Source organism: Eretmochelys imbricata, chromosome 2, assembly GCF_965152235.1.
Source record: "Eretmochelys imbricata isolate rEreImb1 chromosome 2, rEreImb1.hap1, whole genome shotgun sequence".
Lineage (NCBI taxonomy): Eukaryota > Metazoa > Chordata > Testudines > Cheloniidae > Eretmochelys > Eretmochelys imbricata.
Genome location: NC_135573.1, coordinates 11966329 through 11994040, shown reverse-complemented (window position 1 = coordinate 11994040; position 27712 = coordinate 11966329). Strand labels below are relative to the sequence as shown.

General features: G+C 47.2%; 1 protein-coding gene across 1 annotated transcript in view; it reads right to left on the bottom strand.

Moving 5' to 3' along the window:
* Window positions 1-27712, bottom strand: part of COL22A1 (collagen type XXII alpha 1 chain) — a 296104-nt gene that overhangs the window by 65306 nt on the left and 203086 nt on the right. Inside the window, exons 24-31 of the mRNA XM_077811037.1 lie at window positions 22427-22471; window positions 20613-20666; window positions 19550-19603; window positions 14783-14836; window positions 14273-14317; window positions 5756-5818; window positions 4699-4752; window positions 1249-1290 (exon numbers count right to left, since the gene is read on the bottom strand). Of these exons, the coding sequence (XP_077667163.1) occupies window positions 1249-1290; window positions 4699-4752; window positions 5756-5818; window positions 14273-14317; window positions 14783-14836; window positions 19550-19603; window positions 20613-20666; window positions 22427-22471 (411 nt within the window). The remainder of the gene's footprint in view (window positions 1-1248; window positions 1291-4698; window positions 4753-5755; window positions 5819-14272; window positions 14318-14782; window positions 14837-19549; window positions 19604-20612; window positions 20667-22426; window positions 22472-27712) is intronic.

Here is a 27712-nt window from a genome sequence, read left to right as displayed (position 1 = left end):
TACTACCTTCCTGTTCAAGGTTTTGCTACAGACCTAGGAAGGTCTATATGGCTTGGGTCTTAGCTATCTGAGAGGCTGTCTGTCCATACGCCAGCAGGGCAGCTGCAATCAGCTCTTGCTAACAGACACTATATGCAAATCTCAGACATTTTCCCTGGAGGGCCTATAACTCTGGTACTATCTCTACCATTGTTGGGGCAGGAGCATTGTTAACACTCAGCGCAGGATGATTGGTCAGGTTTTGCTGGAGCGGATGATGAGGGTTATAGTTATAGTCCATGGACTTTGGTTTCATGGCCTTTAGTCAACTTGCATTTCAGAGTATACTCATGTTCCCACATTTTAAAAGAGGTAAATGGAAGTTCCTTGGTGCTTTCCTATTGCTAGGAGGGGTCCGTGAGGTGGACATGGTCTAATTTGGTGGTTCGTTGGACCCAATGCTGAAACCAAACGAATTCCATTGTTCCACAATGGGCTCCTAGTGTATGCGGGTCTTCTGGGCCAGCAACACAAGATGGTGTTGTATCTGCTGGAGCCTCTCTCTCAGAGGTCTTGGAGGGCTGGAAGGGCACTGGATTTGAATTCTCTCCAAGCCATAAGCACTGCCCTAAATCCAGGCTGGTGAGGCAGTGTAATCCAGTCTAGGATTCCCCCTGCTATTTCCATGGGCACGGTGTGTCGGCTAATGAGACTCAGGGGGAATGCTCCCTGCAAGATCTGCTCAGTTTCCCACAGGATCCATTCTGAAAATAAACTGGTTTCTTTGGGAAGTCACCAGGAAATCCTGGACTGGGACACCTTGCTTGGTCTAAAAGGATCCTGTAGGATCCATGCAATAAACTTGCAGCGTGTAAACACATTTACTCCCCTTCTCCACCCTTGTGTGGGCACAAACACACACACTTGCCCCAACCGCTACACCTGCTATACATACCACCGAAAGGAAGAGATGCAGACACTGTCAAACTGATGCTACTGTATGCGGGAGCATGCATGCAGAGAGGAGCAGTGACAGGATACACATATACCAATCTCTTAAGAACTATTGGACCAATTGCATCCATGAGATAGCTACACTGAAGTTAATGGAGTTATACCAGGGCTAAGTAAATAGTTCCTGGTGTTTCTGCAAAGGAATGGGTAACTTGTAAGGCCCTGAGCTTGGGAGGTCTGTGTGGAAGATGAAACTGCAACCTATTCCTCTGTACATCAACTCTGCATTAGTGCACGGGATGCAGCTTTACTTACTGTTCCAGGTAGACCGGGGGGACCAGCAGGACCCATGTCACCCTAAAGAAGTAAGGGAGAGGAGGATTATTTAAGGAATAGGAGGGCAGCAAACTAAAACACAGCACAACTACAATTCTCCAATATGTACAGCTGTGAGACATGGCTGTACTAGAAGAGACCTAGTCAAAGGAGGTCCTGGCAGCTTAGAGTGGATGTTATACATCCCATGGCTCTTTTGCTGACAGATGGATTTTACCCCATTGTCCGTGGCCAAAATTTCCCCTCTTAGTGTTGTGCAGTTTGACATATGAAAGATGTCTGCTTGGCTGCCCCTTTTGTCCCACAGGGCTCCGGTAGTGCCTATCCACTGTGTTTTGAGGTCTGGTTGTGAGACTGGTAGCAATATTAACAATAATTCACACTTGAAGAGTAGGGGTGCACAAAAAAGTTCTGCCCGAACTGTATTTCAATGAAAAATTGGGGTTTCGACTAAACGCAATTTTTTGAGAAAAAGTCTCCTTTTTGTGGAAAATTTCCAATTTTCATAGAAAATCCGAACTTTCTAAAAACATTTTTTGTATTTAGCCAAAACCCAAATGATTTGGATTCTGTAAAGCCACTGCAGTGCCACCTAGGAATTTTAGTTTCCCACAAGGCCGAGCATACATAGGGACAGATCCAAAGCCCTGAAATCTATGGAAAGACTCCCTGTAAAGATGTGGGGTTGATCTATATTAATTTGTTTAATCTTTATAGTGGGAAGGTAGTATGCACAAAGAAAAGGATTTTAAAGCCATAAAAGGCCTACACACCTGTCTGTCCTACCTGGTACAAGGAAATTTTTAATGCAGCACACAATTAACCTGTAGAACTCATTGCCAGAAGATATTATTGAGGCCAAAAGCTTAGTAGGATTCAAAAAGACTCGGACATTATGACGATGATAATTACAGATAACCAGAACATCCAGAATTATAGTAGACAAGGCCTTACCATTTCCCTGACAGCTTAGGAAGGCCTCACTGCTTCAGACCCAGCCTGCGTGGCCTGTCTCTGTGTCAGTCTGCTCCTCTGAGTTGCTTCCTGACAACTCCACCACCACTGTCTAGAGAGAGTCACTTTTTAATCCATTCAGTCCCTCTTATCTGCTTGATCCCAGCTTGAGAAAACAGCTGAGTAACTTTAGCTGGAGCCTGCACTGTACCAACTTCACAACTAACAACTCAGGTCTTGTTCCATCACCTCCTGACCTAATCACCGCATCTTATCTGGATCCATTTTTATTACCTTCCTGCTAGTTTCTCAGCAGCCAACTATTAACAATAACCACCTAGCCACACTACACATTCCAAAAGTCTTATACTAAACATTTCCCATGACCTGCTCACATATTATTAATAAATTAACATAGATCATTCCGATGTATCTTGCTCATTATCCGTAATGAGCTTAAAATAAGTACATCAGGACCAAAACCAAAACCCAGGTGCACCAGTGCCCGAGGCCCCCCAGTGGCAGGGAATTGAGTAAGTGAGATACCCAGATGATCCTGGCAAACAACCTGCACCCACATACTGCAGAGAAAGCTGAAAAACTCGCAAGGTCACTGCCCATCTAATCTGAGGGAAAATGCATTCCTGACCCCATGTATGGCAACCAGTTAGACCCTGAGCATGTAAGTAAAAACCAGCCAGGCATACACCTGAGAGAAAGAATGCACCAGGCCGCCCCATCCAGTGTCTCATTTCTAGCTGCAGCCACCTCTGATGCTTCAGAGGAAGACCAAAAAAACCCAAATCCAAATACACTGGGAGGAAACAATCCCTTCCTGACTCCTGCAGGTGACTGGCTGAAGACCTGAAGCATGAGATTTAGGGACCATCAGACCTGAACCAGAAGGGACCCCCAGGGCTGCCACACCCTAAACCCACCATCACAAGCAACCCTATCATTGAATCCCACTCATACATGTATCCTCTCTCTTAAAACTAAGTAAGCTGTTCCCTCACCCCACTCCCCAACACACACACACAACTCCTATTGGGAGGCTGTTCCAGAACCTCACTCCTCTGACAGTTAGAAACTTGCATCTAATTTCCAGCCTGAGTTTGCTCATGGCCAGATTATACCTATTTGTGCTTGTGCTAATACTGTCCTTTAGCTTAAACAGTTCGTCACCCCCCTGATGTTTATCCCCTTTTGTATTTATAGAGAGCAATCATATTCCTCCTCAGCCTTCATTTTGCTAGGTTAAACGAGCCCAGCTCTTTTAATCTGCTTTTATAAAATACGCCTTGTCTACTGTAACTCTGGATATTCTCGTTATCTAAAATTACCATCAGTATAATGTCCGAGTCTTTTTGAATCCTACTAAGCTCTTGGGCTCAATATCTTGTGTCAATGAGTTCCACAGTCTGTGTGCTGCGTTGAAAAAAATTTCCTTGTATCAGTTTTCAACTTGTCGCCTTTCAGTTTCCTCAAATATCTCCCCTTTCTTTGAATTACCAGAGTACAAATAGGAGTGCCCCCGCTGAACGTCTGTGGCCCACACACTACTTTGTTTCATCCACTCCTTTTGTCTGGTTGCTCAACTGAATAGCCCTAAACATGTAGCGTAGTTGTAGTCATGTCGGTCCCAGGATAGTAGAGAGACAAGGTGGGTGAGATAATATCTTTTATTGGACCAACTTCTGGTGGTGAGAGAGACAAGATTTGGGGCGGCACAGAGCTCATCTTCTGGTCTGGGAAAGGTACTCCCAGTGTCACAGCAACAATGCAAGGTGGAACAGATTGTTGAGCATAAGTAGTTAAAACATATTGTATGGGCCCATTCACAGTAGAGTAGCCCGCTAACATCTCTGCAGTCATAGGACCAAAAAAGGGGTTTAGTGGGTTGTAGATTGTTTTAACAAGCCATAAATCCAGTGTCTCTGGTCAGTCCATGATTTTTAGACCTGGGAGCTTAAGTTCATTACTCTGCTAGACACTAGAAATCATGGACTGACCAGAGACACTGCATTTATGGCTTATTACAATAATCTGTAACCCAGAAACCCTCTCTTTTTGCCCTATGACTGCAGAGGCAGTAATGGGCCACTCTACCTTGAATGATCCCTTACAATATGTGCTAACTTCTTATGCTAAACAATCTGTTCCACCTTGTATTTAGCGGTGACACTCGGAGTACCTTTCCCAGACCTGAGGAAGAGCTGTGTGTGGCTTGAAAGCTTGTCTCTCTCACCAACAGAATTTGGCCCAATAATAGATATTTCCTCACCCACCTTGTCTCTCTAACAGCCCTATTGTGTCATTCTCTCCTCATAAGAATTCTGTCCAAGCTACTAGCCATTTCCATTGCTTCATTGACTCTGTAGTTAACACTGTTTCTGTTGTACCATGCTGTACTCTCCAGCCTTTGTTCTCCTTCTTCTTTTCTTGTTTAGGTGTCTGCTACCTTCTGTGACTCACCTTTTCACCGCTTTCGCCTTTGAGTCCAGTGAGTCCAGCTCCTCCTTTTTCACCCTAGGAACAAACAAAACACTCGGATTTTACCTGAGTCAACCATAGCTACTGCACCATTACCACGCCACTATAATATTTAATACTGTTGTTTGATCTTGCCGGTCTCCCCAGATGCAGCACGAACAGTTATATCAAACGGTAACATCTTGAGAGTAATTCACAAAAAGTAACACTATTTTCCAAAGCTGACAGTTTACACTTTAGTTTACGGAAAAGAAAATGAGAACCCTAACCCAACTTGCAATTAAAAGTGTTGTTGCTTGAAACACCTGCAGAAAACATCATTTGTTATTTTTCTGTTGGGAACAGGGGAGACAGTAGGGTGACCAACAACAGAGAGTGACACTATCAGAGGGGTGTAAATTCTAGGGTCACTAGCGCGTTGCACACTAACTGGCCCGTGTGGACCCTGCTGGCTCACACTAAACATTCCCTAGTGCACACTAATGTAGTCTGGCATAGTTAACTGTTTGAAACAGGGCTAGATTAATATATAAAATACACATAGCAATGCATACATGTATGGAATCCAACACCCAATGAAGCCAATGGAAAGATTCCCATTGATTTCATTGGAGATTGGCTCAGGCCCTATATGCATACACATAACCATCTATAAAGACTATGGGCTGTATTTTTAAAGCACCGACTTGATTTAGGAGCACAAATCCCATTGATTTTTAGTGGGACGTGTTCCTCAATCACTTCGGTGCTTTTGAAAATTCTACCGCATTTCCTCTTCATAGTGCACTGCTCCTACTACCTCTAGAGCATTATGAAATCAGCCATGACCTTTTGTGTTCGTCTAATTCCTGCATATACATTGACCTGTTGGCCCCTAGCTTGTGGCAAGGAGAGCTCACTGGCCATCTCTGTGTTAATGGGGGGGGGGCGCTAGTTTGCTTTCTGGGGGCTGTTCAGCTCATCATCACATAGATCCTACCAGGTGGGAAGAACTTCCAACAGGCCCAGTCAAACTAAGCAACATCTCCAAGTCACTCACCTGATCTCCCTTCTCTCCCCTCTTCCCGGGTAACCCCTGGGGACCAGGAAGGCCTGCTTCACCCTGAAAGAGAGAAAGAGTAGTCTATGACACCTGGGGGACATGTATAGCCTGTCCAGCAAACTCGGCTGTCTGGATTTTTGTTCAATTTGGGGGAATAACAACATAAGATGAATAATAAATAATCAGTTAATCAGGGAGGAAACGGTGGTAGAAACATGCTAGATCCCCTTGTACTGAGAAGCAGGATTTGGGCTGGGGCAGCAGGTGCATGGGACTGTCTGTGTCTGACCCGTCCTTTCCCTGGGTTTGTCTCCCCCATAGCGCCCTTCCCTCTGTCTCTTTCTCAACCACAGAGTCAGAGGGTCAGAGGAGGCAGACATGTAAGAGACCCATTAGGCCACCTGGTCCCTCTTGCCCACCCCAGTCAGTACCAGATTGTCCCCTAAAGTCAGTTCCCAGCCATGGCTCAGGCTAGAATTCAATGACCTGCACCAAATTTCCATGTCCTCCAGTGGGAGACTGTTCCACAGTCTCATCAAGCACAATCTAATTCCCATTAGAGTAATAGGGAAAACAATCATAGAATCATAGGTCTTGAAGGGACCTCAAGAGGTCATCTAGTCCAGTCCGAAAAAGAAAAGGAGGACTTGTGGCACCTTAGAGACTAACAAATATATTTGAGCACCGATGAAGTGAACTGTAGCTCATGAAAGTTTATGCTCAAATAAATTTGTTAGTCTCTAAAGTGCCACAAGTCCTCCTTTTCTTTTTGTGGATACAGACTAACACAGCTGCTACTATGAAATTAGTCCAGTCCCATGCACTCATGGCAGGACTAAGTATTATCTAGACCAGCAGTTCTCAACCGGGGGTCTGTGGTCTCCTGGGGGTCTGCGAGCCCTTTCAAGGGGTCCCACAGCTGAAGACCCCCTGGGGATCTCTGGTGCCCCCCTGGGGGGCTGAAGCCAGGTGGCTGGGCTGAATCCCCGAACCCTGATGCTCCCTGTGAGGCAGAAGCCCGAAGCCCATGGGCAGAGTTGGGGACATGGAGGGCATTGCCCCCGCTCCTCCCAAACTACAGCGCAAGAGCAGGAGAGTCCCGGGGGCAGCATAGCTCCACACCTCCCCTCCATCTCCTCTCCCTGCCCAGGTCGGAGGAGGGAAGCCAGAGCCAGTCTAGTGGAACAAACAGCTCCTTGGCAGAAGAATTTCCTATCTAGGTTGTACTGAGCAGGCTCAGTAGGTAACTGTATTGGTGGGGAAATGTGCCAGCTGCTGTTTTTGCTGTTACACCAGGCAGTGCGGGGCAGCTGCGGCTCTGGCTGGTGCCATGGAGCAGGTGTCCACAGCTTTCCCTCCTCTCCTGCTGGCGCCCTGGGTTGAAGCTGCTCCTCAGCTCTCAGCCCCCTTTGCTCCCGCAGAGGCAGCCGGTAAGAGCCTCCCAGATGGGGAGATCTGGCTCCATGGCTGGTAGACCCCTCGGGGAACAAGGGAGTCCTCCCAGCACATAGCCCCTAATACATCTCTCCCTGCACCCTGAGCTACCCCCTGCCAGCATACAGCCCCTAGCCACCCCCTGCACCCTGAGCTACCCCTGCCAGCACACAGCCACTAGTACCCCTCTCCCTGAACCCTGTGCTACCCCCCTGTCTGCACACAGCCCCTAGATACCCGCTCCCTGCACCCTAAGAGCTGTTTTCAAACTTTCTGTGCTACGCTCCCACCTATGAGTTATAAAGTTTGGTTGCACCCCACCCCTGCAACCCAGACAGGCTGGGTGGCCTGCTAAAGTGAGTTGGGGGTGGAGGTGGCAATTCCTCCCTGGATCCCGCCTTCCGGAGGTGGCTCGAGCCCCCCTGGCCCCTGCCCCCCCAAAATAGAAGTCAAACTATGCCTATGCCCAGGGCTAGGGTGACCAGGTGTCTGGTTTTGTACCAGAACACCCGGTCGAAAAGTGACCCCAGTGGCTTCGGTCATCACCGCTGACTGGACCACTAAGAGTCTGGTCGGCAGTGCTGCGGAGCTAAGGCAGGCTAGTCCCTACCTGTCCTGGCTTCGCACTGCGCCCTGGAAGTGGCCAGAAGGTCCAGCTCCTAGGCACGGGGCCACTTGGCCCCCACGTGCTGCCCTCACCCTGAGCACCAGCTTTGCACTCCCATTGACCGGGAACCACAGCCAATGGGAGCTGTGGGGGCAGTGCCTGTGGGCAAGAGCAGCGCACAGAGCTGCCTGCCGTGCCTCCACCTAGGAGCCGGACCTGCTGCTGGCCGCTTCTGGGGCTCAACGCAGTCCGCAGTGCCAGGACAGGCAGGAAGCCTGCCTTTGCCCCCGGCTGCGCCACTGACCAGGAGGTGCCGGAGGTAAGCCCGTGCGCCAATCCCGAGCCCCAACCCCCTGCCCCAGCCTTGAGCCCCCCCAAACCTGGAGCCTCTTCCTGCACCACAAACCCCTCATCCCCAGCCCCACCCCAGAACCCTCACCTCCAGACAGAGCCCTCACCCCCCCTGCATCCCAACCCCCTGCCTCAACCCGCAGCCCCCTCCCACACCCTGAACCCCTCATCCCCAGCCCCACCCCAGAGCCTGCACTCCCAGCTGGAGCCCTCACCCCTCCCACACTCCAACCCCTTGCCCCACCCCGGAGCCCCCTCCTTCACCCTGAACCCCTCATTTCTGGCCCCACCCCAGTGCCTGCACCCTCAGTTAGAGCCCTCACCCCCTCTCACACCCCAAGCCTCTGCCCCAGCTCAGGGAAAGTGAGTTCGGGTCGGGGAGACCAAGCCACCAAGGGAGCGGGAATGTAGTGAGCAGGGGACATGGCCTCTGGAAAGGGGCGGGGCTAGGGTGTTCAGTTTTGTGGGATTAGCAACCTTACCCAAGGCCCCTGCCCTGAGTCCCGCTATGCCCCTGCTGGGCCGTGGAGTTCTTATAACATGTCGAGGGGGGCCTCAGAGAAGAAGTTTGAGAACCCCTGATCTAGACCATCCGTGACAAGTGTTTGTCTAACCTGCTCTTAAAAATCCCCAATTACGGAGATTCCACAACCTCCCTAGGCAATTTATTCCAGTGCTTAACCACCCTGACAGTTAGGAAGTTTTTCCTAATGTCCAACCTAAACCACCCTTGCTGCAATTTAAGCCTATTGCTTCTTGTCCAGCCTCAGATATTAAAGAGAGCAATTTTTTCCCTCCTCCTTATAACAACCTTTTATGTACTTGAAAACTGCTATGTCCCCTCTCAGTCTTCTCTTCTCCAGACTAAACAAACCCAATTTTTTCAATCTTCCCTCACAGGTCATGTTTTCTAGACCTTTAATCATTTTTGTTGCTCTTCTCTGGACTTTCTCCAATTTGTCCACATCTTTCCTGAAATGTGGTGCCCAGAACTGGACACAATACACAAACTGAGGCATAACCAGCGCAGAGTAGAGCGGAAGAATTACTTCTCGTGTCTTGCTTACAACACTCCTGCTAATACATCCCAGAATGATGTTTGCTTTTTTGCAATAGTGTTACACTGTTCACTCATATTTAGCTTGTGATCCACTATGACCCCCAGATCCCTTTCTGCAGTACTCCTTCCTAGGCAGTCATTTCCCATTTTTATATGTGTGCAACTGATTGTTGCTTCCTAAGTGGAATATGTTGCATTTGTCCTTATTGAATTTCATCCTATTTACTTCAGACCCTTTCTCCAGTTTGTCCAGATAATTTTGAATTTTAATCCTATCGTCCAAAGCACTTGCAACCCCTCCCAGCTTGGTATCATCCACAAACTTTATAAGTGTATTCTCTATGCCATTATCTAAATCATTGATGAAGATATTGAACAGAACCGGATCCAGAACTGATCCCTGCAGGACCCCACTTGTTATGCCCTTCCAGCATGACTTTGAACCACTGATAACTACTGTCTGGGAACAGTTTTCCAACCAGTTTTGCACCCACCTTATAGTAGCTCCATCTAGGTTATATTTCCCTACTTTGTTTATGAGAAAGTCATGCAAGACAGTATCAAAAGCTTTACTAAAGTCAACATATACCATGTCTATCACTTCCCCCCATCCACAAGGCTTGTTACTCTGTCAAAGAAACTTATCAGGTTGGTTTGACATGATTTGTTCTTGACAAATCCATGCTGACTGTTACTTATCACCTCACCAAAGGCTCTTATGTAAATTAAGTTGTCATGGGATAAGAGGATAATCCTTTCATGGATTGAGAACTGATTAAAAGACAGGGAACAAAGGGTAGGAATAAATGGTAAATTTTCAGAATGAAGAGGGATAGCTAGTGGTGTTCCCCAAGGGTCAGTCCTAGGACCAATCCTATTCAACTTATTCATAAATGATCTGGAGAAAGGGATAAACAGTGAGGCGGCAAAGTTTGCAGATGATACTAAACTGCTCAAGATAGTTAAGACCAAAGCAGACTGTGAAGAACTTCAAAAAGATCTCACAAAACTAAGCGATTGGGCAACAAAATGGCAAATGAAATTTAATATGGATATATGTAAAGTAATGCACATGGGAAAAAATAACCCCAACTACACATATAATATGATGGGTGTTAATTTAGCTACAACTAATCAGGAAAGAGATCTTGGAGTCATCGTGGATAGTTCTCTGAAGATGTCCACGCAGTGTGCAGCGGCAGTCAAAAAAGCAAACAGGATGTTAGGAATCATTAAAAAAGGGATAGAGAATAAGACGAAGAATATCTTATTGCCCTTATATAAATCCATGGTACGCCCACATCTTGAATACTGAGTACAGATGTGGTCTCCTCATCTAAAAAAGATATACTAGCATTAGAAAACGTTCAGAAAAGGGCAACTAAAATGATGAGGGGTTTGGAATAGGTCCCATATGAGGAGAGATTAAAGAGACCAGGACTTTACATTTTGGAAAAGAGGAGACTAAGGGGGAATAGGATAAGAGGTATATAAAATCATGAGTGGTGTGGAGAAAGTGAATAAGGAAAAGTTATTTACTTGTTCCCATAATATAAGAACTAGGGGCCACCAAATGAAATTAATGGGCAGCAGGTTTAAAACAAATAAAAGAAAGTTCTTCTTCACACAGTGCACAGTCAACCTATGGAACTCCTTGCCTGAACAGGTTGTGACGACTAGGACTATAACAGGGTTTAAAAGAGACGTAGATAAATTCATGGTGGTTAAGTCCATTAATGACTATTAGCCAGGATGGGTAAGGAATGGTGTCCCTAGCCTCTGTTTGTCAGAGGATGGAGATGGATGGCAGGAAAGAGATCACTTGATCATTATCTGTTAGGTTCACTCCCTCTGGGGCACCTGGCATTGGCCACTGTCGGCAGACAGGATACTGGACTGGATGGACCTTTGGTCTGACCCAGTATGGCCATTCTTATGTATTATCTTCTAGGTGTTTGCAAATTGATTGCTTTATTATTTGCTCCATTATCTTTCCGGGTACAGAAGTTAAGATGACTGGTCTGTAATTCCCACAGTTGTCCTTATTTCCCTTTTTATAGATTGGCACTATATATGCCCTTTTCTCTCTCCTGTCTTCCATAACTTTTCAAAAATAATCCCATTAACTTCAATGAGAGTTGGGCCAAGCCTGTAGAAGTCATCCTATCAGAGAGTTTTTCCTGATATTCTTCCAGATGTCACCCCTAATCTCATGTGTCACACAAAATAATTCACACTCCTTAGTGTTTACAGCCATCAGGTGCCTGCAGTCCGTTATCACATCCCCTCCTGGTTGACCCTGAGCTGAATAATAGCTACAGGCTGGGGACCGACTGGCTAAGTGGCAGCTCTGCAGAAAAGGACCTGGGGATTACAGTGGACAAGAAGCTGGACATGTGTCAACAGTGTGCCCTTGTTACCAAGAAGGCTAACGGCATATTGGGCTGCAATAGTAGGAGCATTGCCACAAGATCGATGGAAGTGATTATTCCCATCTATTCAGCACTGATGAGGCCACACCTTGCATCTAGTTTTGGGCTCCCCACTACAGAAGGGATGTGGACAAATTGGAGAGAGTCTAGCAGAGGGCAATGAAAATGACTAGGGGGCTGGGGCACATGATTTATGAGGAGAGGCTGAAGGAACTTGTCTTATTTAGTCTGCAGAAATGAAGAGTGAGGGAGGATTTGATAGCAGCCTTCAACTACCTGAAGGGGGGTTCCAAAGAGGATGGAGCTAGGTTGTTCTCAGTAGTGGCAGATGACAGAACAAGGAGCAATGGTCTCAAGTTGCAGCGGGGGAGGTCTAGGTTGGATATTAGGAAAAACTATTTCACTAGGAAGATGGTGAAGCACTGGAATGGGTTACCTGGGGAGGTGGTGGAATCTCCATCCTTAGGAGTTTTTAAGACCTGGCTTGACAAAGCCCTTGCTGGGATGATTTAGTTGGGGTTGGTCCTGCTTTGAGCAGGGGGTTGGACTACATGGCATCCTGAGGTCTCTTCCAAACCTAATCTTCTATGATATTGAGCTCTTTTAATCTTTTTTTTAATCCCCTGATGCTTTGCACTGGAGGACAGTCATCCTGCACGGGGCAGGAGGGCAGGTGTTGAGTACCATGGCCCCACCACCCCAAGATTTCTGACAGCATTAAATTCCTTCCAGGCCCCCCTGGGAGATGTACTGAATCAGCACATCCTCTGGCTAGCTGGATCCTGTCCTGCCTACATCTGGGGCTCCGCTGGGCTGCTCCAAGCCCCCACCTCCAGGCAGACTTCCCACCACGGGGAGCTGCTGCAGTTTGGAGTCCACCGCCTCTGTCTCTCACCAGGCTCCCTTGTTCTGGCTGCTGCTGCTGCTAATGCCACACTTGGACACAGAAATATCCAGCTGCAGGGGAATCTGATGAGAGATTGGAGGATCTGAGCCTGGATCCCTCTGCGGCCAGCTCCCTGAGCACTTGAGCGTGACAGTAAAGTCTGTTGCTGGTGCCAGTCAGTAAGTCTACTGCCAGGTGGAGAGGACATGTATGCATGGCAGGATGTCAGAAGTTATTATTTCTCAAGCTTCTTACAGTATATAGTACTGAGCCCCACAGCAGAACAAACATGGACACAGGCACACCCACCATGCATGAGCTCGGTAGAGAGACACTGCATGTCTGCTGGAGCGGTGGGGGGCTGCCAACAGGCTGGTGGGGTGCTGCAGTAATGGCTCAGGAAGGCCCCCTGACATGGGGAGCTCTTCACTAGTGAGGGGAGACGTGAGGATGGGTGCCACTCCTGGGGCTGCTCACTGAGAGGTGGAGAGAAGGAGAATCCAGAAAGCACTGCAAGATCTCCAAGAAGACCTTTGAAGGTTGTTCCATAAGAACCTGAGTGGGCACATTCAGTTTATTGAGAGTTGATCCATAAGGCACTGGAACAGCACCTGCAGCCCACTGAGGACTGCTATGTGAGATCCTGGATGAGCACCTGCAGATCACTGAGGGCCTCTCCATAAGATCCTGAACTTGCCCCCCCCCCCCGCTCTCGCTGAACCAGAGTTCATGCTAAGCATGAGTTTACTGCTGGCATTGTGTCAGCATGACATTCACTGTGATTGTAGAGAGGGACTTGTTCCTGTGCATGGAGTCTGAGAAAAAGAACATCAAATATATTAAAACCTGTCAATACAATGACAGCATGCACTGAACCTGAGCACTTTGGATTCCGAATAAACACGTCCACATTAAACCAGGCCAGTTTCTGTTTCATCCCAATCCCTATTTACAGTCACATGCCCGATTCTCCTCTCTCTCCCACCTGTGTCAGGTCAGTATAACCCCATCTGCTTCTCTGGGGTGACTCCCTCTTTACACTGGGTGTGAGCAGCAGTGGAAGCAGGGACTTTCCTCATGAATCTTCCTTTGTTGATGTTTGTTTACTGTATTTGGAAAGCTGGTATGGGGGTAACCATACAAACATCCCAGTTGGATGTTTCTGCCTCAGCCCCAATCCATGGCTTATGCTCAAGGACAGCCCTAGAGATTCACAGGTTCCCCGCTGAGCTCAGCTTCTACGAGGGGCAGCCAGAAGCCACAGGATACAGGGAGCTCGACAACTTTGCTACCTCTGTTCCACAAGAGACCTGTCATGTGGGGCACTTTCCCTGGCAAGTACAACTCATAGCTGTAGCATCTGGAGAGACAGTGACAACTCTCCCCACTGCATTGTATGGTTACAAGGAGGCCTCTGCCTCTCAGAAGTCCCACCAGCACTCTGGACTGATGCTGTGTGCTCAGGAGAACAGGTGCATCTGCCTAGGCCTCTCTGCTTTCCTTCTCTTTGCTGTCCACCATGCATGAGACCAGACTGTCAGGGATGCCCAGGCAGTTGGGCTTTATCCCCATTTAATCAGAGCTTCCTCCACATTCTAGCTGACCATAAATTGGATCATTCCAAACACGGCTAATTCAGTCTTCAGTCAGAGTCAAACCAATGTCATTTTATCTAGTTGCTGATGGAACGATTTAGTCCCAGGTCTGGTTCCTATGCACTGCTAAGACAATTTTGCCTGCTCACCTTCTCACCAGCTAGACCAGGTGGACCATGATCTCCCCTCTCACCCTGGAAAGACAAAAGCACAGCTTTAGTATTACAGGGAACCAATGCCCCTTAACACTGCCTGATAATCAAGATGTTACACCCCATATCACCATACATCAAATCAGATGTTTCACAGGAGTTCCTTCCTCCCTCTCCAACCCAGATCTAGAAATGGGTCCCCCTACATGGCCCACAGGGAGCAGCAGGATCCAATACACCCGAGCCAACCTCCTAAAACGTCAGTGTCAGATCCTGAGTCCTAGTTGGGTCCATGTCTATGTACGATGGCACCTTGTGGCAGAATTAACTGTGCACAGAGGGACAGGGACCTTCTTCTCCTTTCCCTTACACCAGTGTTACACAAATGTAAGGCCATCAACGTCAGCAGGGCTACACCTGCTTACACTGATATAAATGAAATCAAAATCGGGCTCTGGCAGATTCAATTCATGCTTACAGAGAGCTCTGTGAATTGGAATTCCTTACCTTGGGACCAGCTTTCCCAGGAAAACCTTCCTCTCCCCTCTCTCCTTGTTCTCCCTGAAAGGAACACAAATGGACATTAACAGAACAACTCTCCAGGGGTGCAGTAAATGTGCAGACAACTGTCTGAGCAGGGAGCCGGGGGGTTCAGATCTCCAGTAATTCCGTGTGTGGGTGTGTGTACACACGCTTTGTTTGTTTCCTGAGATGCCTAGTCCACTCTTGACAAATGTGTATACAAAACCCCAAAGGTCATTAGATTCCATTCTGGAATAACATGGGGCCAAATTCCTTCTGTGAACAACCTCAAGCCGTTGTGCAAGAGTAGTTCATCGTCAAAAATTCACTCCTTACCGGACATGCCAAACCTGCGAAAAAAAAATTGCTTGTAGGTTGTTGTTTGTTTGGCTTGTTGCTTCTTTTTGATCGGCTCCCGGCAAGCAGGGGCAAGGCGGGGAAAGAGTCAGGGGTGCACAGCGGGCCCACCGCAGTCCCAGACTGCATGCCGGGAGGATCTAGGCACATAGAGCATTGGAGTTCTTAGGGATTGGCTTGTTTTGGCCTTGTTTTGAAATGGGATTAGCTTGATTGTGGGCTTATTGTGAAAGTCGGGGTGCTTATTTACCGCATGAAAGTTGGCAACTGTGTTCCTTACTTCCTGCCTGAATTTGTCTAGCTTCAGCTTCCAGCCACTGGACTGTGTTATACCTTTTCCTGCTAGACTGAAGAGCGTGTTATTAAATGTTTGTTCCCCATGAATGTACTTATAGACTGTGACTAAGTTGTCCCTTAACCTTCTCTGTGTTCAGCTGAATAGATGGAGCTCCTTGAGTCTATCACTGTAAAGCAGGTTTTCTAATCCTTTATCACAGGCTGGCAGCTGCAGGCACAAGAGGTGTAGGAACTGCCACCAGCAGTCCAAGTTTGCTCCTGGCTTCACCATTCATGATGCTGCCACCTAACTCCAGTGGAGAAGGAGAGCTGCTTAGAGCCATCACAGAGCCCTTTTCCTTAATGCTCCAGTAAGGACTGATGGTGACTCAAGTGAGAACACTTCTCCCATCAAGGCAGGACACACACCTCTTCTCCGCCTGGATTGCCATGTAGGGAAGGATGCTGGTTTTTAAACCTATCATTCTGAGCAGTATTTATTGTATTTTGTTCCTGTTGCACTTAATCCCCGTGAGAGGATACCACAACCAGGACACGGTTCAAAGCTGCCTGGCTGTCACGTGATCCAGCAGGAGAGTTAAAGGAAGGGTGTGTTCTCTTTCCAGTGGCTGGGACAGGCAAGGGCAAAACCTGTGGGGACTTCAGCCCGCATTTGCTGGGTGTTACTCGTGGGCTTTGGGTGTCTGAATAATTGTGCCCTGAGAAGAGAGTCTGAACTGGACTCGGGCATGACACTGGTACTGAGATACAATCCCCCTGTGGCCTCTGGCAAGATTTTTAACTGTACCTAGCAGTTCTGCATCAGCCTCTTTGCCAGCAAACAGTAGAAGGAGGCAAATTTGGATTAAGGAGAGGTGATGAGAAAGTCACTCTCTCTCCTGCTGTTCATGGGACTGTGGCACTCTGTGCTTCAAAGCAGCACCCTGAAACCCCCATATTCACCACTGTCATATAATTACGATATGTTTTGTACAAAGTATGGCTTGTATCATTTTACAAGGCTTGATCTGTTGAATATTAATATCCGGTTGGATCATATGTACTCTCATTGTATGGGAAGTTATGACATTTTCATAGAATTGTAGAAGATGAGGGTTGGAAGAGACCTCAGGAGGTCATCTAGTCCAAACCCCTGCTCAAAGCAGGACCAACCCCAACTAAACCATCCCAGCCAGGGCTTTGTCAAGCCGGGCCTTAAAAACCTCTAAGGATGGAGATTCCACCTCCTCCCCAGGTAACCCATTCCAGTGCTTCACCACCCTCCTAGTGAAATAGTTTTTCCTAATATCCAACCTAGACCTCCCCCACTGCAACTTGAGACCATTACTCCTTGTTCTGTCATCTGCCACCACTGAGAACAGCCGAGCTCCATCCTCTTTGGAATCCCCCATCAGGTAGTTGAAGGCTGCAATGAAATCCCCCCTCATTCTTCTCTTCTGCAGACTAAATAACCCCAGTTCCCTCAGCCTCTCCTCAGAAGTCATGTGTTCCAGACCCCTAATCATGTTTGTTGCCCTCCGCTGGACTCTCTTCAATTTGTCCACACCCTTTCTGTAGTGGGGTGCCCAAAAATGGATGCAATACTCGAGATGTGGCCTCACCAGTGCTGCATAGAGGAGAATAATCACTTCCCTTGATCTTCTGGCAATGCTCTTACTAATACAGCCCAGTTGGTAACAAGGGCACCCTGTTGACTCATATCCAGCTTCTCGTCCACTGTAATATCCAGGTCATTTTCGCACTCTGCACTTGTCCTTCTTGAATCTCATCAGATTTCTTTTGGCCCAATCCTCCAATTTGTCTAGGTCACTCTGAACCCTATCCCTACCCTGCAGCATATCTACCTCTCCCCCCAATTTAGCGTCATCCACAAACTTGTGAGGATGCAGTCCATCCCGTCGTCCAGATCATTAATGAAGATGTTGAACAAAAACGGCCCTAGGACCGACCCTTGGGGCACTCTGCTTGATACTGGCTGCCAACTAGACATTGAGCTTTTGATCCCAAAGATCTAGCTAGCTTTATATCCACCTTATAGTCCATTCATCCAATCCATACTTCTTTAACTTGCTGGCAAGAATACTGTGGGAGACCGTGTCAAAAGCTTTGCTTAAGTCAAGGTATATCACATTCACTGCTTTCCCCATATCCACAGAGCCAGTTATCTCATCATAGAAGGCAATCAGGCTGGTCAGGCATGACTTGCCCTTGGTGAATCCATGTTGACTGTTCCTGATTACCTTCCTCTCCTCCAAGTGCTTCAAAATGGATTCCTTGAGGACCTGCTCCCTGATTTTTCCAGGGACTGAGGTGAGGCTGACCGGTCTGTAGTTCCCCGATTCTCCTTCTTCCCTTTTTTAAAGATGGGCATTACATTTGCTTTTTTCCAATCATCTGGGACCTCCTCTGATCACCACAAGTTTTCAAAGATAATGGCCAACGGCTCTGCAGTCACATCAGCCAACTCCCTCAGCACCCTTGGGTGCATTGGATCCGGCCCCATGGACTTGTGCATGTCCAGCTTTTCTAAATAGTCCTTAACCTGTTCCTTCACCACTGATGGCTGCTTACCTCATCTGCATACTATGCTGCCCAGTGCAGCAGTCTGGGAGCTGCCCTTGTCTGTTAACACCAAGGCAAAAAAAACATTGAGTACTTCAGCTTTTCCTGCATCATCTGTCACTATGTTGCCTCTCCCATTCAGTAAGGGTCTCACACTTTCCCTGACCTTCTTCTTGTTGCTAACATACCTGTAGAAACCCTTCTTGTTACTTTTCACATCCCTTGCTAGCTGCAACTCCAATTGTGTTTCGGCCTTCCTCATTACACCTCTGCATGCTCAAGCAATATTTTTATACTCCTCCCTAGTCATCTGTTCAAGTTTCCACTTCTTGTAAGCTTCATTTTTGTGTTAAGCTCACCGAAGATTTCTCTGTTAAGCCAAGCTGGTCGCCTGCCACATTTGCTATGTTTTGCTATGTGTGTGTTACTGAAGTATGTTGTGAGCTTCGGAACACCCAAAACCAGCCTTTCAGGTGCAACAATGGAGGAGCCAGACATGCTGATGGCCTGTTAAAGGAGTCCACACTCACAACGACTATCCTAGGAGCTGTATACTATAAAGATTTCTCAGAGATAGCATGTAGACAATGGAGACTGCTTGACTCATGTCATAGCCAAGGATCTTTCCAGCAAGCTGTAAGAAACTATAAAAAGGGAAGTGACATCATCACTTGGCCTTTCTCCCACCAAAACCCAACACTTGAAAAAAAGTCTGGAGAACAAAGACTGAACTGGGGAGGTGGTCCCAGGCTGGAAAGGCAAATCCCAGCTTGTGTATGAAGGAACTATACCATCAGGGTAAGACATTACTTGATTCAAATCCTGTCTAGTTTATAGAACTCAGATTGTGATTTTACTTTTATTTTTAAGGCAACCAACTTTGATCTATATGCTTACTACTTATAATCACTTAAAATCTATCTTTCTGTAATTAATACATCTGTGTTATATTTTACCTTAAACAGTGCCTTTTGGCTGAAGTGCTTGGGAAATCTGTTCAGTGTATAAAAGCGGGTGCATACCCTCTCCACTTTGAGGGTGGGGTGGACTGGGTAATAAACTTACACTGGTCAGGCTTCTGACCAGGGCAGGATGGTACAACCCTGGGGTCCTAGGCTGGGGAGCTGTGGGTTTTGGCTGGAGCCTCTCTATTGTTAGTTCATGAGTGGCTATGGAGAAGCATTCATGTAACTCAGCTGGGTGTGTCCCTGCCTGTGGATGGCTGTGTAAGTGCAATACTTGGAGAGGCTGACGGCTTGTCACAGCATCACAGTGAGATGGAGCATAGGTTGGTATGCCAGAGGGCTCAGCGGTACCCCAGTTCCAGGTTGCACCCTGGGGAACCCATCACAGCGGCTGAATACACCCTGTGCCAAATTCAATACAGGAGCTTCAGCTGATTTGCCCTGAAGCTGCACCTGCTGGCTCACTGAAGTGGAATGGATGAGAATCTAGCATGGAGGAGTTTGGCACTCTGTCCACAGAGTAAGATCAGTCGGTGAGTAGTGTTAAGTTGAGATATCCTGTGCCACTTGCCTTTTGGCCTGGAAGTCCAGGAAGACCATTTAATCCATCCTTGCCAGGTGATCCCTAAACAAGAGAAAATTATCAGCTGTGGGAGACCACTTACGTTCAGACCATTTTAAATCAGGACTCTTTTAGCATCCAGCTGCTAGGAGATACATATGACCTCATTGTGCTCTCTTTTATGCTGGTTTTAAGAACAAGCAGAATCAGCCCCATTGTTTCTTTGCTGAGTTTTTACATTTCTGTTCTATTTTCCATCTGAATCACAGGGAAACATCCTGTGTTCTCTAGGCCAATGAGGCATCTCCTATCCAATAAACCAGTCTTGGTAAATGGCCACTGGATGTCACTGTTGCTGCAGGAAAAAGAACAGCAAGCACCTTAGAGACTATAAATAAATTGGTTCTTAAATAAGTTTGGAGATGGTATCTTTACTCATCGGTTCCCACTCTCTTCTGCCTCCAAGGATAAAATAGTCTGTCTCCTTCTTTAAGTGTCAGCAATTTATTAACCATACAATCTATCAAATCGATGTGAAAGCACCAGTTAGCAGAATCATCATGACAATGATTGTCTAATGTATTAGAAAGGTAGGAAAGAATCTTGTCTTAACACAGCCACTGAAGAACCTCACAGATTGTGGGAGTGCCTATTAAAGCCAATTATATCCTAGTTTATCTGCTCTGGCATTAAACACCCAAAGGAAATTGCTTTGCTGTTCTAAGATGGAGATTTTGCTTCAATTCACATGCCTGATTTGGAAAGCTTGTGGTTTTAAAGAACTGCACGTTGCAATAATTTGGGGGGAGTAATAAAAAAAAGGATTGCCTGAATGTATTCTGGTACTGAAATCCCAAAGTACGTGTATGACAGATTCTTGCTTCAGCCAGCAGAGGTGTTTGAATCCAGGATTTCTCTTGCTAAAAGCATAAGTCTCTAGTGCATGATAAGGAAGTGTCCAACTGTACCAGACTCATTAACCTTTTATGTGGATAAGCTACTAGAAAGAGGGTGTGAGTTAGACATGCACAGTCATAGAAGATGGAAATAAAAGCAGCAATTCAGAACTTACAGCTGGTCCTGGCAGTCCAGTTTTACCAGAAACACCAATTTCTCCAGGCAATCCCTAGAAACAAAATCACAGTAGGGAACTGTTAGCATTCAGGCCTTTGCAATGCAGTGACATTCCGCTACTACAGTTTACCGACTTCCGCTCAGATAGATCAGTACAACTTGCCCCCTCACAAAGGCCTGTTTCTACTTTGGGAACTAGGAGTAGTTGTAAAAGTGGGTGTATATATGCCTGAGGGGATTCAGCCCCCCCCCCCCCAAATAAAAAAAGTCTGCGCACAATATTTTAAAATTCTGCAAAATTCTGTATAATTTTATTTGTCAAAATACAACTATTTGCTGACAAGTATTTTGAAATAAAATACCAAAATAATTGAAAATGGTGTGATTATATTGTTACTGTGTTATTTTGACAAAATAAAAGTATGCAGAATTTTGCAGAATTTTAAAATTTTTAATTTTTTGATGCAGAATTTCCTCAAGAGTACCAAGGTTCTGTTTGGCGCAATCTGGGTGTGGGCAGCGTGTTTGGAGGTCCTGGGGGTGGGATCTGGATACACAGGAGCTTGTTGGGGGTTCTGGGTGCAGGGGGAATGGGACTCTGCAGGAGAGTCCAGGTGAAGGTGGTTAGGGCTTAGCGGGGTGGGGGGTCGTCTAGGTGTGGGGGATTCAGTGTGGGGGAGTGTGCTGGGGGAGTGGGGCTTGGTGGGGTGGGGGTCAGGGTGCAGCTCATTGGGGCTCAGTGGAGTGGGGGTGTAAGTGTAGGGGGCTCCTGATGCAGGTGGTGAGGCTCAGGGGGGTGGAGGTTTGGGGGCAGGGGCTCCTCATGCAGGGCGTGAGGCTTGTCAGGGTGAGGTTTGGTGGTGGGTTCTGGGTACGAGGGGTTCCCGCTGCTGGGGGGGTTCAATGGAGGGGTTCCAGATGCAGACGCAGGTGAGGCTTAGAGGGGGGTTTGTGAGGAGAGGAGTCCAGATGCACAGGGGTTGGGAGGACGGGGAGCTGCTCCCTTTACAGTGACTCCTCCCTCCCGTGGCTGAGGAGTGATGGGCCCAGGAGGTCGGGAAAGGGTCACTGTACAGGGAGCTGCTCCCCATCTGCCCAACCCCTGTGCATTTGGATTCTCCCCCCTCCCCCCCCCGCACCGAACCCCTCCTGCCAAGACTCACTCCCTGCACCCAGACTCCCCGGCCAATCCCCCCGTGCCCCATTGTGCAGAGCTTCCTGCACCTGGGGAAGGTTTCTAGGGGTTGATCTGACCCAGCCCTGGCTGCTCTGTGCAGGGGAGGGCAAGGGGGAACTGATCCCTCATCCTCCTTCTCTTCCCTCCCCTCATCACGCAGCTGGGACTGACGTCCCCGGGTGACCATGGCATCCCCGGTCTCCTCTCCCCCCCACCCCACCCTTGACTTACCTCTCCCCCGGCTGCTTTGGGTGCCCGAACAGATGGGCCCATGCTGCCGGGGAGAGGTGAGTGAGCACTGATGCAGCTGCTCTTTGATTCCCCACAGAACCCATTTTTCTGTCGGGAAGCAACGAGACTCTTCAGGGGGGCATGCTTCTGTGCACGTGCAGTTGCACAGACCTTCGCCAGGAGTAAGTGCAGAGGAGCCATCACATGAAGTCAACCAGTGCTTCAGAATGAGGAAGCGCGAGCATGAATATGTCCTAGCCAAAGGGCTGATCTGACTCCCACTGAAGCCAAGGGCAAAGCTCCCACTGAAGTCTACGGAAGCGGGCCTGAGCCTTAGTTACTTCAGAATGCCATTTCTGACCCTTTACAACCAAACAAAGAAAAACGTAAGCATGTTTCCTTACTGGAGCACCAGGAGGGCCAGCAACACCAGGAGGCCCGATTGGACCCTGCAAGGAAAGAAAGAAAGAAAAATATTTTAACAAACCCAGTGACATCTCATCTAGAGTGTGAAAGGAGCAATCTTCCGCTGGGCACAGGGTGTTCTGCTCCCTATAGCTGATTCTAATCACACGCAACACCGACCCTTATTTGAGTAGCCTCCATAAAAAGAGGACAGATGCCAGAAGTGAGCTCCCTGAGAGCCTGTACTCATGAGCAGAACAGAATCACCAGCTTTGCACAGGCAGCCTCTTAAGCCACTAACTACTCTCCCTGCAAGGTGAACTCCAGACCTGTCCCTGATGCAAGAAATGAGTGAGGCTCAGGCAATCAAGGCTATCTCGCAAGGCAGAGTCTGTCCAGTGAAACATTCTAGCCACAGTAAACCTAATTTAATCCCGATTAAGGTTGTTTCAAAGAGAAACTAAGGAGCAAGTAGTTTACCTCCAACACCAGATTTCTGAAATAAATAATGAATGAGACAGGGTTAGTTGGATTTTTTAAAAATGTGATTCTACCTATATGCCTTCAAATGACTAGACCTGATACAATAGGTCCAATATTTTAAAACAAAAACTCCACACCTGCAGTTTTGCCCATTGGCCCTGTCATTTGAGTAGTAAATTGTCAACACAAAAATGGTGTACAAAGTGGTCTCAGTGTGTTAAACAAGTTGGAGATGGAAATGCCCTATCTTTTCAACTGTGCCCACGCTCGATTGCCTGCAGTATAGCAGCAAGTGCTTTGGCCAGTCTGGTTTTAACTGGCTCAGGTAATAGGCATTACACCACTTCCCTTGGGAAAATATTTCCGACATTATAACCCTCACTGTAGCAATGAGATTTGCTCACAGGCTCATAGGCTGAAGGCAACATTATAATCATGTAGTCTGGCCACCTGCACATTGCAGGCCACTGAACCTCACCCACCCACTCCTGTAATACACCCCTAACCTCCAGCTGAGTTACTGAAGGCTTCAAATCTTGATGTAAAGACTTTCAGTTACAGAGAATCTACCATTTACTCTAGTCCAAACCAACAAGTGACCCGTGCCCTACACTGCAGAGGAAGGCAAAAAACCCCAGGGTCTCTGCCAATCTGACCTGGGGGAAAACTCCTTCCTGACCCCAAATATGGCAATCAGTTAGACCCTGAGCATGTGGCTGAGACCCACCAACCAGACACCTGGGAAAGAATTCTCTGTAGTAACTCAGAGCCTGCCCCAGCTAGTGTCCCAACATCAGCCTTTGGGGATATTCGCTAACAGCAGTCGCGGAGGGCCATATGCCATTGAAAGCAACCTCATCAGACCATCCCCCATTAACTTATTATCACAGGGCATTCCCTCAGCGAGGTGGTGTGCCACACTATCTGGCCTGTTTCTGTCACCTCACAGTCCTAAACACACCCAGGTCGCTTTCCTTTCACCACATGTGTCCTATTCCTCTGCACTTTTACACACAGACCAGAACAGAACAGTGGCATCTTCTAACCTGAGCTTTCCCTGTACCCTCACAGCTCACCTTTTGAGCTCTCCCTCTCAGCTTCCTATTCCTTCTATTTATATCCTCCCAATTACATCATTAGCCCAGTAATTACCACCCAGGTGCTCATAATCTGCCAACAGAAAGTATTCCTTTGCTCACAGCTGAGCCTGCGGCGGCATCAGTAAACAGAGCATTGTTGCTAGTACTCTGTTAGGTATCAAGCGCCTCTTGAAACAAGTTAGGGTCTCTTGCTTTCACTGCTCCCCTCGGAAAGCTGTCCCAGAACGTCACTCCTCTGATGGTTAGAAACTTTAGTCTAATTTCAAGCCTCAACTTGTTGGTCGCCAGATGATATCCATTTGTTCTTGTGCCAATGCTGGCTCTTAACTTAAATACGCTTGAGCTGGTAAGAATGCTGGCCAACACTGTCAAACTCAGATGCCTAAAGTTAGACACCAACTTCCGTAATTAGGCACCTAAAGAAGTAGCGTGATTTTCAGAGGTGGGGAGGCCCCTGCTCAGGAGGGAAAGGGATGTGGGTCTCTGCTCGGAGAGAGAGGTAACGGCTAGAGGGCTGAGACCTGACGGGGCATCCCATGAGCAAACCAGGGAGGGGGTCAAAGGTGTATATACCCCAAAATTGCAGTACTGGGTCCCTTCAGCACGCACTGAAGACCTAGGATGGGATTGCTCATGTGCTTAAAGTTAAGCATGTGTTAAAAAGCTTTGGTGGATTGGGGCCTAAACAAATAAAGTGGGAAGAAAGGCAAGAAAAGTGACTGGGAAGTCAAACGTAGCCTGCCTGTCTCTGGTTAGCACCACAGCTCTATTTACTTTCAGTTTTCCAGCAGGGTTTTGTAGAGAGTGCTGAGGCGTATATTTTGGAAGTGCCCTGTATAAAGAATTAAATGGAACTGGAGACAGACCGAAGAACAAAAATGACTAGTCAGCACTTTGGCCAACAAATCCTAGCAGTGTTACTATTCAATATCACAGGTCACGGACCAAGGTTATACTTGTTCTTTTTGAAGGAAGAGGTGAGAGAGGGAAAAAGAGGAGACGGCAGCAGCGAGAATGAAGGATGAGGCACTGGTGGTGACTCGGCCTTTCAGATAAGGTAGCAGGCATATGAAATTACAACTTTAGAATACATGGAAGAAAAGGGAGTTGAAAAATTGTCAGCATCTTACCAGTAGAGGGGGCAAAGTAATCAGGAATGGGATCAGTTGAGACTCACTGACCTTGCTGCAGTTCTGTATCTTATACAGCAACTCAGGCTAGCATAGATATGAGGCCATCACCACCATAACATTATTATTATTCAGAGCGAGCCTGAGGTGCATGCAGAACTTGACAATCATATGGGAGACCAGGAGCAGAGTCTCTAGGCAATACCGACATCTGTTGGCATGATCTAAGGTTAAGCAAGAAGTCCTGCTCAGGAAAGTTGTAATTGCACATGGCTCCAACAGACTCCCCTGCACTGCGGGTCTCTGCAGCCAGAAAGCGCTCCCCTCAAACTGGACTGTGCTAGTCAGGAAGAGGCCACGGCCAGGACGACTTGCACCTAGCTATGCTAGTGAGAGAATCAAGGCCAAGAAGGAACAGTGTAAATCATCCCAGTGAAAGAGATAAAGCAACAGGTACTGTTGAGACAATCAGTGATGACTGTGGAAGGACACTTAGAACATGGGAAGTGAAGGGACTGGTATTAAAGAAGGCAGGAAGCTTGGAGTTGGAGGCAGAGACAAAGGTATTGATCCCATTCCTGCAGAAGTCAATGACACATGGAAACAGGAGGATTAGGCCCATTGTGAGCAGACAGGAGAGAGGAAGAGGTCAGTGATGGACTGGCCTGAGATGATTGGAATGCTGAAACCAGCCTGACCTGCAGTTTGCTTGGCTGGGCACAATTAAAATTATTCATATATAGTGTTTTTGAAAGGCCTGTCAGAAGAGATGCATTTTATGGAGGAATTTGAACAAAGAGAGGGGATGGCAGTGGCAAGCAAGCAAGGCAGAGAGCCCTCGACATGGCACTGTGTGGACGAAGGCTCAGAGACAGGAATGCAAGGAGGTGTTAAAGAAGGGAGTCTTGTGAGGTGCAGAGGCAGGAGGTTTTTACTCAGTGGCTTTGAGCTTCTGCTCACTCTGAACTAAATATAAATTAGTTCTGATTTCTATGAAAAACAAACTCTACCAGGTATTTAAATAGTGGGAAACATAGGAGCTGCCAGACTGGATTAGACTCATGGGCTGTCTAGTCCTGTACCATGTCTAAGACAGTAGCCTGCACCAGATGCTACAGAAGATGGTGAAAGAAATCCCACAGAAGGCAGATGTGGAATATCTGCCCACGGGGGAGTTTCATCCTAACCCCTAATAGTCAGAGCCTGACTGAAACCTGAAGCACAAGGTATTATATCCATTCCCAAGGTCTTTATTAATTATTATTATTATTTATTTACTATGGCTACTTTGGATATTCTTGCTATCCACATAAACATCTAATCCCCCTCTGAATCTTGCCAAGTTCTTGGCCTCAACAACACCATGTAGCAATGAGTTTCACATTCTAAGCATGCTTATTGGTACTATTAATAATTCAATTGCAAACTTTTTCTATCACAACCATCATGACACATCCTAAAGCAGGCTGATTATGCACAAACACAAGACTGATTCACCTACATAGGTGCAGGCATGTGCAATCTACAAAACTGCACCCTGGTGGGACAACTACGCTGGCGGAGGCCTCCTCATGGGGAAGGAAGCTTTAATTTGTATTGCCAGGGCTCCCTGGGAGATTCACTGAATGAGAACACCTTCTGGACAGCCCCTGCAGCCAGCTTTCTGGGCAACGCTGCCAGCTCTAGAGCAAAGGAGTCATATACCACTACACCTCCTGCTCCTGGCAGATTTATTGCCACCAGGGGCATGCCGGCTTGGTTGCCCTAACTGATCAGAGCCAATAGATAGAAAGTGCCATGGTCACACACACAGAACCTGCAGAAATCTGTCCTGTCCTTGTCCCCCTTAAAGTCTTTTCTGCCGTGATGCTTATAGCAAATCGATTTGACTTGTATACAAATTGCCTATGGTTGTTCCCCTTCCCCTGACTTCTGCCTGTTCTTAGAACCCGAGCACTCTGAAGCAGAGACTGTTCTTGAATCTGTGAAAAGGACCTACCCCATAGTGGGCACCGCCACAAATAATTATAATACATCAGCTATATTTTACCCCTAATATTTTACCCAAGCCAATAAGATCATGCCATATGTCTTCTATATATCTTTTCCTCTTGTTGCTGATAATCAAGATTAAAGTAGAAATTGGTTTTACTGATGACCACTTTTAGTGATCATTCAATTGTACAGAACAAAACCCACTTTCCAAAAGCCAGTTCCCCGTGCTGTCCCTTTTAAATTCTGATCTGGGAGAGGGGAGGACACTGAGTTATAAGGGTCTTTCGCTTTGATTTTGTTTGATTTCTTTTTTTCCAAAGGTCCAAACCATTTCACACCTTTCCGAGTGTCACTTAGCTGCAAAACACTTTACAGCTTGTGGGAGGTAGAACAAATTATACCCTGGCTGACCAGCCTCAGCATTAAAAGGCAAGAGAGATATTTCTGTTTTTTTTAATGTAACTGATGTGGGAAGTTCGATCCTCTTTGAATCTGGATACAACCGCCACCCACATCTCTTTATTATGGTGGAATGAGATTTCCTTTATGCAGCAATTTATGTTGATATAACTTTTTC